This window comes from Cygnus olor, chromosome 6, assembly GCF_009769625.2.
Source record: "Cygnus olor isolate bCygOlo1 chromosome 6, bCygOlo1.pri.v2, whole genome shotgun sequence".
Taxonomy (NCBI): Eukaryota; Metazoa; Chordata; class Aves; order Anseriformes; family Anatidae; genus Cygnus; species Cygnus olor.
In genome coordinates, this window is record NC_049174.1 from 34,666,246 (window position 1) to 34,678,745 (window position 12,500).

Consider the following 12,500-nt stretch of genomic DNA (forward strand, 5'->3'; position numbering starts at 1 on the left):
TTTGATATGACAGTGGTATATCCGTAAGAATGATAGGTAAGCGTTAACCTCCCATCTTCTCACTATCCTTTTTGCTCACTTTTTTCTTTGCTGAACTTTTCACATAGAAATTTAAACTTCAAGTGTCATTACTTCACTGAAACTAATTTGTCCTTATTATTCCTCATTACCTTTTATCTTGTAATTGCTCTTTAGAGCTTCATACAATCTGCATATTACATTCCTCTATGTGTGCTTTACTAGTCCTGAGTTATTTTTTTTTTATATATAATCAACATGGTCAATATATACAAATGGTAAGCACCAACCTGATTTGCTATCCACAGAAATTGGATTCTGCATTTAATTACAGGTGGTAATGACATTTTAAGCACCTTATACAGGTGTTGGGGGGCTTTATGAAATGTTAAGCAACATTAAGAAAGTCTAAGCTTCTGGAGCATTGCCAAATTTCAGAGGTGCCTTTCAACTCCAAATTGCAGTTTTCATGGGAGGATAATTATAGCTCTGGCCACCTGGACCGCTCCTGCTGGAGGCAGGCAGAGAGGGGGAGTACAGCTCTCTTCTCTCTTTCTCCATTTTTTCCTTTTAAAATATTCCAAATGTGTTATGGGTTGTATTCTGATCCCTAAAAATACTGCATGGCCATGTTTTCTGTGTATGTGTGTGTGAGCTTGTCAAAACCAGTGGCAGAACACATTGTTATGTATTGGCAGCACAGCTGAGATTGGGTGACCTTGGAAAAGATACTTGAATTATATTGATGGCCTCCTTGATCTTGGGGGAGGTTTAATTCATGTATAAAAATCCAGCCTAAGAACATTAGATGAAGATTTGTTTTGGAGCTAATGAGAAAATATATGGCCAGGAAAAGGAGTTGCTTTCTCCTTTATTATTCATGTAGCTTTTCCTGGATATTAACTTTTTCCTGACAGTGGAATTAAAACATTAACATTCCCAAAATCAATATTCATTTTTCTGTTTCCTAGGTCCTGTCTTTTTAAAAGAAATTGAGAGAGGCAGCAGTTTTATATGTCCTGCAGAAACCTAATTCGGTTCTTGATTTTTACTCCTTTTCTTCCCTTCCTACAGAACCTGTGCTTATTAGCAAAAAAGCCTAAAGGCTTATCCTGCTTGTGCTTGCACAGTGATGACTGCCTGCACACAGCCGGGCAGGTCAGGATGCCCGAGCTGTCAGTTAGGAAGCTCAAGCTGTTCCTGTTAGAAGATGCGGCTTTATTTCTGAGATTAATCTTAATTCTTTATCTCTAATAGCACTTTCTGGTGTGAAATCCTGGCTTTAGTGATGCCAGCAGGAGTTCAGCTCTGAGGACATCCAGTCTTTTGAACTGTTGTTTAAGAAACACATCGTTATTCTATGATACTGTAGTACTTTTTCTTGCAAGTTGGTGTTACATCACACGAAGTCTGTGGAGGACATTTCTGCCAGTGAAATGTGAAAACAAGCAGATATCTTAAAAGACTGTTACCGATAAAACTCTAAAATCAAGAACAGATAAAGGTGAAGCTCACACTTATGTGTTGCTTGTCTATACTGAATTAGCTAGCTGACCTTTCCTAAGTATTGTAAAGTCCAAGTGATTGGAGTGCCAGAACTAAGATTTTATTTCTCCTTGTAGGGCATCTGACCTCTGTCTGGATGCATAGATCTGCTTTGCATTGCATTTCTAAGATCAGGTACTTTTATAGATACACAGCTTCTGTATTGTTATATAGAGAAATTGGAAATATGTATTCTACATCACTCAGAAATGAATTCATAAATAGACTGTAATACATGAAACTCAGTACAGTTCATCACACTGACTCACTGTAGACCATGGCAGTACTTTTCCCTCTCCATTGTTAATGCTGAAACCAACTTCTCTCGCAGAGTCCCATCTCTAGAGATTTGTATTTCCCTATGCCAAAGACAAAGGAGATAGTTCTGCAAATCCAGTTCGCCAGCTGTTACCTAGTTTTCTTTTAATTTTCCTGGAATACTTTTCTCCCCAGTTTTGCTCAAAGATTGAATTTCAAATGTGTCTCCATCCCGTTATCTGTGTACCAGTAGCACAGGGGATAGACTATCCCAGCCATCAGGTCCTGTTCTCTCAGCCTGGCTGCCTGAGACAGCTCCCTCCCAGCACACACTGGTTTTTCACCAGTCTGGCATTAGCTGGGCCCAGGATATCTGGGAGAGGAGCAGGAATGAGTACCAAAAGACAGATCCTGTTCTTAATTTCTTCTTTATGAAATACACTTGTGTGATCTAGTATAAAGAATTAAAACCAAGTTATCCAAATTAAATTATTGACCCTTCTGTAAGGACATAACAGCATTTCAAATGCTTGTCCCAAGGAAGGTCCCAAAGTCACTTCAGGGGACTGAATTCAGACCCTTGTGTTTTGGACCTCCCTGAAGATCACTGCTTTCCAAAAACATTCCAGCCAGCTCAGTTTCCAGAGTCCAAAGCTCTGACTTAAGGTTGTCACAAGGTAAGCATAAAACTACTGAGGTAAATGAGAAGCTGTGGAGTAATTTGGACATTTTCAATGATTATGGGCCTCTGTCAGTACTTGCGTGAGGAAATGTTCTCTAACACTGAGGTCACAAGTACATGCAATATACGCAGAAATAATATTCAAAGATTGTTGCACAGACATAAGATCAAATACTCAGAAGTCAGTAAAAGAGAAAAAATAGTTTTAATCACTGGTATTCACTAAAATCTTGGTGAGTACCCACTGAACATGCTAAGTTAATTTTCAGAGCTCTGTTCCTCAGATGAAGGCAAACCCTTGTCTTTAAACAGGATGAAAGTCTCCAAACTGTTACCACTGACATTAGGGGAAATTTGCACTGCCTCCTACTCATCATTTGGAAGAGCTGAGGACTCCTTGGGCAACATGCTCTGGGAAGAGTCAAGCAATAGCAATTTACAGATTCAAAGGTAAATATTTTTCAGTGTTTTCTATTTGTGGAACCCATGTTACAGAAGATATTTGCAACTCTCTTGATCACTGCTGCTCCCATTTGTAAATACTGTGATATCTTAGATAAATTTGGTCAGGAAATGGATCTTCTTCATTTCTAGTGTCTTCATTTTTGGGGAAAACAACAAACCCAGTGAAATCCAGCCAAACAAAACCCAGATTTTTATGCTAAAGAGGATCCCTTCTTTACCAAACAAACTGTCAAAAATGTTGCCAATTGTTTTCCAGATGATGTATTTTTTTCAGTGGTCTGTGGGCTAAAAAGGAAAAACTTTAAAGCTGTATTTACTTAAACAGCTGATTTTTAATCCCAACTTTCCCATTTTAATGAGAAACATATTGCAAAGTATTTTGAATAAATATTTTTTTTACGAAGTGGAACACACAGTGAATTGCTAAGTAAATTTATTGTCTACATGAACATTTGGGAAACAGCAGCTCCTCTTTAACACCCTTTTTTCATGCCTAAAACAGCTCAGAGTTTTCCACAGGCTATAGGGTATATCCCATGAACTGTGGTGCATGCTCAGGGCTTTACACAGTACAAGTTTTTAGAGAGATTACAAACAGAAAAAATATATATCTGTATTTGGCAGAGAAGATTTTAGCAACTGAATTGAATTTACTAGCCTTTATAAAAAGTCTGTTGTGACATTTTGATTTTTGTTTTTGGTTTTCTTCTGTGCAAGTGTGTAATTCCCTGTGTATATCCAGGGTGTGGAATACAGCATGAGTAATTGTTGTCTTGTCTCTCTGGAGATGGACTGATGTTGATGAGAGGGCAGCATATAATCTCACTAGTATGATAGGAGAAAAGAAAAATGAATGGTAAATGTGCACCAGGTCAGCCTTGGGAAGACATGTCTGCGCATCAGAGAGTTATCCCACTACCTCTTCCTCCAGAGCAAAATGAATACTGGTGGCTCAACATGGCAATTTCTACTACATTTTTAATTCATGCTTTCCCTTCTGAGCTCTCTTTACTTAGCTAGAAAGCATTCTTCTCCTCTTGGGTACTAATTATTAATGTGTTTCATTGGTTTTATTGAATACAAAATAATATTTGTACTTAAAGTTTAAGTCGGCAGAAAATGTTTCACAAGTTTTAGTTAAAAAAAAATACAAATTCTTAGTTGCAGCTAGAAAATGTGCACTGCAGCTCAGAGAGGGCTTTGGGAAGGTGACTTTAAGCCATAATATACAAAATTATAATAAGCTATAATACACAACAGACATGGATCATTTTACCTATTTGAGTCTACTTTTTGACTTGGTGAATGGTCTGGGTGAAGTACCCTCTGCAAAGCCTGCATTATACCTCAGAGCTTCCTTCCCATGCAATAGCTGAGTGTTTCTGCAATCCTGTGCCTATTGGACACGGACCCAAAGTGAGGCAGTTGTCAGGTTACGGATGCGTACAGCATTGAAGTCGGTGTAATGTGAGGTCTATAGAGTGTGCGAGAGAGCACAGTGGTCTGTTGATTTTTACATTAAATATTGCCTTGAAATGTTGGGAAAAGTGTGTGGTAATTTTGGGAAACGGTCTTCTGTATTTTTTTAAGAAAACTGCAGCAGCAGGGAATGCTAATTTTATTGAAACACTAACAAACTCATGCCCAGCAAATACTTTATGAATTGCAGTGACGTGGCTCTTCCGAGTGTCCAAAGCCAAGCTCACTTCCCTGAGGACCAGGCTAAGCCTGAGGCTGCTCTGGCAGGGACCATGCAACTAAAAATCTCAACATCCTCATGGCAGCTCTCACTCTGTGGAAACCAAATTGCAGGCCAGGAGAAGTGGAGAAGAAATCTTTCCAGGGAAGTAGTGCTGGAGAGAGGAGGAGGCTGCTGGGAGTCTGTATCTTGACCAAGGCCGAACTAGGAACTCTTTGGAAAACTGGAGTCAATAGTTAGATTTATTTTGAACTCCAATAAACCACACTCCCAAGAGAGAAGAGTTTTGAAGCGAAGACCAACTACGTCATTGTCTTCAATGGGAGAAAAGTGAAGCAAAAGCAGTGAGAGACATGAAGCAGTCAGACCAGTGAGCAATAACTGCTTACAGGTCATTTGCCAAAGCTGATGTATCGTTTCCCATTCCTAACCCACCATGCAGTCTCAGACCGTGTTCTGGGCTCTGGCCTTGTTTGTAGTTGATGTAACAGCAAGAAGACAAGGTGCCATTAGATTTTAGTTGAAAGGTCATACTGAAGCTATTTTCCACTAATCTGAGGGACTTCAGCCATAGAAAAGCAAAATAAAATTTAAACATCTGGTCTAAGCAACTCTTCTATCCTGACTTGACATTTTTCACAGAGAAATGAAGTTAAACATTGAGTTATATATTGAACAAATACTGCAGAATTACTCAAACTGCTTCTCAGTCCCTGGTGTCAGTTGTTCTCTGTGTGAATGAGAATGAATTTTTCAAAAATTTAGGAAATGTAGAAAATGATCCTATAAATTTTAGCCTGCTATTAAAAAGAAGCAAATGTCAGGGTATATTTTACCACTTCAAATCAGTGCACTGACAACATGTTTATTGTGAAGAATGTGGATAATCCTGTCCCAGCTAGTAAATGCCTTGGGAGTATCAGATGTACTGCTGAGCTCCAGGGCTGTCTGAGATTTGGGTGCCTCGGCTAGGCCATTAGCAACTGACCTTGGATAGGAGCTTTGCCCGTCCTAAATACAGGATATTGTCCAGTAGCCTAAGCATTGTAGCAAGAGACTTTCGCCCACATTTGGGATGGATGAAGGAGCATGCCTTGTTATTTCAGCTTAGCTGAAATGTTGTTGCTTCTTAAGCTGCAGGAACCCAACTGTGTGGCTGAGCCTTAAGTACCTTTTTGTAACTTTGAGTTTAAGCTTATGTGGTTTGCTGAGGCAGGGCTTACGTTTTGAAATTAATGCGAACATTTATGTGTGTGCTTAGTTTCAAGTGCTGTGAGTACTCATGCTGGACTTGGATTTATCCATTGAGGGGCTGAACAGTAAAGAAGAAACAAATCTAGTAGGATAGTCACCTGTGTAAATGTAAGGCAATTCAGGAATATTTGCAGAATCAGGTCTGCAGGTTAAAGTATATTCTGTAACTATTTTATGGCTTTGACAATATTATCTGTTCATTTTGTCATATATATATAATAATAATACAGAGTTTGAAATTCATTTCAATTTTTATTCTCTGTTGATGAGGGAGAAAAATAAAAGTATCTATACAGTGTTAACATGAATATTGACCACAAGGTGAGCAGGACCCTCTTTTTTTGTCAGAAGCTTGCTTGTCAGCATGCTGGTGATAGATCAGATGTAAAGAAAATCACTTCTGCAAAACCAATTTGCTAAGGGGCTTGTAAAATCCATTTTTAAAAAGTTACTGAGGCAAAAAAAGTGAAGGACCAGCCAACCAGACATTTTGATCAGCTCTTCAAGGTCAAAAACTGATTACTAATTCATCAAATATCTTACTGGTAGCACTGTTTGAAGAGCAAACAACTCTGTGCAGATGTTCTACCTAATAACTTTAATACCATGGAAAGATGGGTAGGGTAGGAACAAACAGAATTTTTTACTTACTCTTGGCAATGCTACAATCATAGGAACTGTGGTCTTCAAAGCACTGGCAGCCCAGGTTCGTGCATTGTCCATTGCCGTTACAGAAAGCAGGACACCGGAGAACAGTGAGGATTTCCTCCTGGGTAGCAGATAGCTGGTTTCTGACATGAAACACTTTACCTCTGTTTCCTAGCACTCGTCTTTCACATTCATTTTCCAAAAGTGCTGTCAGTGCCCTCACCCAGGCCATGTTATCCTTGAGCTGTAGATCTAAAATGCATATATCAGTGGCCTCATCTATGAGTTCCCCAAGGAGAGCCTTACACACCAAGCCAATGGTGGAATTTGCGAGAATTTGGTGGCAAATCTCCCAAGCTTTGGCAGAGGTTAGACCATTGGGAGTAGGCCATCCCAGTGGAAGTTTTGTCCGAATCCCTTCAAAATAATCCTCTGGGAAAAAATAGGCAAAGCTGTCTGAATCTGTCTGGCTTGGGCTATGCAGTGAGTAAAAGGATGAGTACTCATAGTAGTCTTCTTGCCTTTTTGCTCTCTGTAGTTGTTCTGTTGGCTTGGTAAAGTTAAGGAAACTGTTGTTTTTCATAGAAACATTATGTGCGAGGAGTTTTAATCGCTCCTCGGGGCTACCTCGCTTTTTGACCGATTTAGGCAGATATCTTTGATCAAAAGACTTGGCTGACAGTTTCCCATCATTTCTTAAAGCAGACTCTTTGCCTGAGTGAGTGACAAACTCTGATGTAACATCTAGATATGGGATTGCAGAAGTGTAATCCACATTATCATAATGGCAACCAGGAGATTGAGTCTGAAAGGCATTCGGCGTGTTCACCAAGGACACAGACTTAGTGCTCTCCTTCTGACATCCGCAGTAATTTTTCCTTTGCTTCCCCTCAGAAGGTGCTGGAGTCTTGTCAAATAAACTCTTCCCCGGAGGTATTCTGGTTTAAAAATAGAGAGAGATTAGAGAGAGGAAACTTTCAACAAATTGGTCTACACTGCTAAGTAAGCTTTCTTTCCCCCAGGCTGGGGGATGTATAAATTCCCAATCTAACAAAGTACTTAAGAAAATGCTTAAGTTTAATCTGTGTTTTCTTTAGTCATTTCTGTGCTGCCCTTCTTGAGTTGTCCTGTAGTTTTTTTAGCACTATATTGGGACTTTTTGGTAACAGATGCTTAAGTGCTTTGCTGGAGCAGTGCCTAAGTGTGGGATGTCACTTTGGAGAACTTTTTCTTAGGTGCAGGTTGCCCTTTGCATGTTACACATGAAATAAGGCCTTGGATTTATCCCTGGTGTGACTCAGATACAGCTTAGAGAATGACAAAAAAGATATATCTGTTTCAAATACTTCATTATGAAAATCATCTTTATCCATTTGCCTGGATTTTCTACCAGCTGTTTCCTCTAAGACTTGGATCACTCTTTTTTAAAATTTTTTTTTTTTGTTTTTCCTTTTTTAAATGCATACTTAATTTAATTTTTGGCCTCTAATGGAGCTTTCTTGGAGCTTTTCTTTGGACACAAAGCAGTTTTCTAATGATCATGGGGTTAGGCTATCATGTAAGGTATGATGATTTTTTTTTCTCCCTTTTCAACTTACTCCAACTTTAATGATAGATGAACTTCAGTTTGAATAGACAGCCATGACTGAAGTTTCTCTGGAAATTTCATGAACACAAGATCTCTTATTGATCTTATATGTGCAGTTCAAGAGGATTGGAGTTTCATAGAAAAAGATGCTTCTTGTGTCAATAGCTGGCAACACTTTATTTCCAGACAAATATGAAATACCACCAAAATTTAAATTATTTTGGCACTAATTTTGTCTTGCAGCCAGAGGGTTCAGAAAGGTGAAAGCATTTGTCAACATTTCAGAGCCAAACACTACTGTGGAAAGAAGAATTGACTTTATCTGATTTTTCCAATGTGCGGACACAGCAGAATACAGCGTGGTACAACAGGATGTCTTTTGTGCTCGAAGAAATGCACGAGCTCGTCCGTGCTCAGCACTGGCTTTCCTTCAGTCTTGGTCAATAAAACATGTTTTGCTGATTGAGGGAGTATTGAAGTGACTTCTTGTCCTTTGGACAACACAGCTTTAATTTCCAGTGGGCATCCTGCACACAGTGTTTATCCAGCCCTGACTGGTGGTGCTACCTGCAACAGAGGTGGCTCAGGCTTGCATCACAAATTAACAATAAACCTAAGGCAGCAAAAGTATTTTTTTTTCCTTTAAGGGGACACCAGATAAACTAAAGACTAGGTAAATATTACATAATAAATAAAAATCACATAAAGTAATCCCAAATTGGGACAGAATCTTAAAACACAAATGAAAATTTCAACAAAATGAAACACTTTTACTCTGGTATTTTATTGAAATGAATTGTTTCACTATTTCTATGTGAATCATTTGGAAACCACTGGAAGCCCCTGTCCTTCCTCACGGGCATGTACCTCGGTGAGCAAGGAAAGGCCTCCTGATCTTTGCACAAGATGACTAGATTACCACTCCTCTTGGTTGCCCATTATAACCAAGGAAAAGCTAAAAACAAGTATTTCAGACTGAGCTGGATACTATTACAGAGAGACCAAAAGGAATACCGGTGCTCCTGATTTCTCAATAATTGCAAAAGGTATGGAAAACTTTTAGCTACTTAAAATACATGTTTTAGAATTCATCTCTTCCTTATCCAGATGCTATTTAAGGACTGGGAGGATCTGATGTTGCTTTATTGTTTAAAAGATACATTGGAAACCTGATGTTTTAAACAGATCTGTTTTCAGCTGCTTGAGAGTGGAGGGAGCCAGAGAAAGAGCTGAACTGCCAGATGGTGAGCACTCAGACTAGCTTCAGGTGCTGCAGAAAGCATAGCATGCTTTAAGTGTTATTTAAAATGAAATTAAAAGCTGTGGCTGTAAAATCATTCTCCACGTTGTGTTTTTTACTGCACCATTTCTCTGTTAGGGGATCAGAGACTGATCCAGTCTCTTCTGGAGGTAATATTAGTCTTTCCATTGGCATTGCTGGTTTTTGAATCAGGCTTCTGAAGAGTCCTTGAGACTCCATCCTTGGGAGTACTGTGAAGTTGAACTTGTCACCCATCTTGCTCTTCTCACACAGCAGGAACTTTCCATTCCTTTCCTGAAGTAGCTCCATCATATGTGACAAGTACTAGAAAACTCCTCACTGTTTTATAAGTAAATTCCTGTATGTTCTGCCTTGGCTTCTGATCTTTCAGCAAAAATGTTTGACCACCTGCTCTCAATGCTCTTGTTAGCCTCTCTTTGGGTAGGCAGAAGTTGGTTGTTCTTGCACCAAACTATTTCTCCAGTTGCCTTCCCAGAAGCAAGTTCTGACTCAGCCTCACAATTTTAAGATGTTAAAGAAGGTTGTTGATTTCTAAATAGCACAATTTGTAGCTACAGGTCAAAATTGACATTAGATAGCCATTATGTAGGCTGGTTTTATGTAACTAGAATATGGTAGAGGTGTTTGTTTGTTTTCTGAAATGCACTAGGTCTAAAAAGTATTGCATTTATTGTGTACTAAGTTCCCATGTACAGATTAAGTGATAAATTAAGCTGTGTGTTGACCCATCTAACTGTGGTTTGGGTTTGATCCAGCTGTGCTAAATTTTCATGCACTTGCACTTCCCACATTAAAGAAGAGAATATCATGGCATGAGCTGATCTTGAGAAATATGCACAGGTAGACATGAACAGCAGTGTTCACCTTATTTCTCCCTATTTGTAAGACATAATTCACAAGCAAACCTACACAGCCAAAACAGCCCAGTTCAGTTTTGGGAATGCCTTTTAGGTATGTTTAGACAACATGGAATTAAAATGTGAACTACTGCCGGGGACAGGGACAGGGACTGGGACAGGGACAGGGACATGTCAGAGTGCCAGACTCCTGGCTTTGGTTCCAGACCATGTGTCCTAGAAAGTGGAAATTTTTTGAGCTCACCATCATCATTAACAGAGTAGATATTAACTTTTAGCATGGTACATATATTACCACACTTTGTCAAAATGTAACATTTAATCTATACTCGCATATTGCAATTAGTGTTCAGGAATAAAAGAATAAGGGAAATACCAAACCCTTAATTAATCCCTATTGTCAGTTATTTACATTTTCCAGTGCGGGTGAGAACTGCATCTTTTTTTAACAGCTGAGTGGGATCTTAACACAGCTGTTAAGTTGACATCACTTGTGAATATAAAACTTCTCCTCAGTAACTGCTTATGTGCACTGTGCTGACTGAAAAATAAGCCACCATGCTGTTTGGATGGTAATGGGCCTCCAGGCTTCCCTTGCTTGATGAAGCAGATCTCTCTGCCAGGTCATTAGGGGAGTACATAATGAAATTAACGTATCAACATCCCTGGATTTAGTGCTAGAGAACATCTCCCGGTCTGGGATCCTCTCTTGCTTAGTACCTCCACTCTTCTACGAAGTCTTCCTCAGGGACATTGCTCAAGTCGTTGTGACTGATCCCATCAAAGAGGCCACACAAACCTCTGGTGCTGTTGAAGTCACTGCTCGGCATCCTCACCGTCAAGCCCATTCCCCACTCACTCACGTCAGCTCGAACAAATGCTCCCGAAGGGAACAGGATCTGAAGAGGCAGAAAAAAAACAGTGAATTGAAGCTATTACCAGGCTTTTTATGCAATAAAAAATGTCCCTTTTTATAAACAAAGATATCAAGGTAGAACATTGGCAATGCCGCTGGTAATTTAAGATCACTTAGATGCACCATAAATATTTATATGTGCTATTATTTAGCTTGCTTCCAAATTTTATGGTGCTACTGTCTGACAATGTTACATAAATATAAAACTGCACAAGTACTTTCTTTTTAAATTAATAATTACATTCATTGAAGTTTTCCCACTGGTAAGTTACTAGCTAATTTTTGAAGCAACTTCCGTGACAATAAGACTACCCTTGTGTCTTTGCCTGGGAAATCATTTCTTTTAGATAAACTGCCAAGTCTGAAAAACAGCTTTCTTCCCTCTGAAAAATCGTTTCATTTTCCAAGGCTGGATTACCCAGAAAATGATTGTGTTTTAAAGTGGATAAAGCAATTTTCTCATTAAAGAACTTCTGGTAGGCTTACACTGACCTTTAAAAGAAAAAAAAAAATCGTGAGGGTAAGACAAAGAACTAGCTGTGTGGATAATGGATTTTCCAGATTGGTGGTCCAACCAAAAAAAAAAAAAAAAGAATAAATCTGTTCAACTGAAATGTATTTTTGTTTGTTTGCTTTATTTTTCTAGGTAAAAAGAAAGTGATTGTGAAACTGATCCATGCCAAGAGTGGGAGCAAGAGCACTCTATCCTGGTAAGTAATCTTACTATTTTGTTTGATCCAAAATTAAATGTTTTCTGATATTTTTTAAAAGTACATTAAATAGTTGGAAACTTCTCATTACAGTAATTTCAAAATAATTATCTTCCTTTTTTAAGTCACCTCTGGCTGAGAATAATTGATTCAGCCTACTAATCAGGAGGACTGCAGTTGACAAAGTGCTGGGTAGCATTTGGTTTCCTCCTTCACATAAACATGTGCCTTCTAATTAAGTGCTTTACTACCAGGAGGAGCATCTCCCACAAGGTTGTCTATAAAATCCTTGCTGTCAAGACTGAATGAGCTGCTTCAGCCTTCTGTGCTGCATGGATGGATATTTCCAGGTGTGGTTTTCTTTTCAGAGGGCTGTAACCCTTCCTTTCCTGCTGCTCCTGGGCAAGGCAAGCCATCTGCCTCGAAGGACCTAACAACAGCCCAGGTTTTCCTAAATCACATGGATTTAACACTGCTGATTGGGACTGTGAATAAGATTTTTTTGAGACCTAAGCTTAGAGAGATAGGTAGCGACATGCTGCTGAAAGCTGCTACAGAAAGGTGTAACAGCCTCATTC

At 39.1% G+C, this 12,500-nt stretch overlaps 1 protein-coding gene across 1 annotated transcript in view; it reads right to left on the minus strand.

Annotated features, from left to right (window-relative positions):
• LOC121072201 (von Willebrand factor D and EGF domain-containing protein-like) overlaps positions 1–12,500 on the minus strand; it is a 177,984-nt gene that overhangs the window by 91,088 nt on the left and 74,396 nt on the right. The window contains exons 10-11 of the mRNA XM_040561583.1: positions 11,017–11,195; positions 6,573–7,507 (exon numbers count right to left, since the gene is read on the minus strand). Coding sequence (XP_040417517.1) covers positions 6,573–7,507; positions 11,017–11,195 — 1,114 coding nt within the window. The remainder of the gene's footprint in view (positions 1–6,572; positions 7,508–11,016; positions 11,196–12,500) is intronic.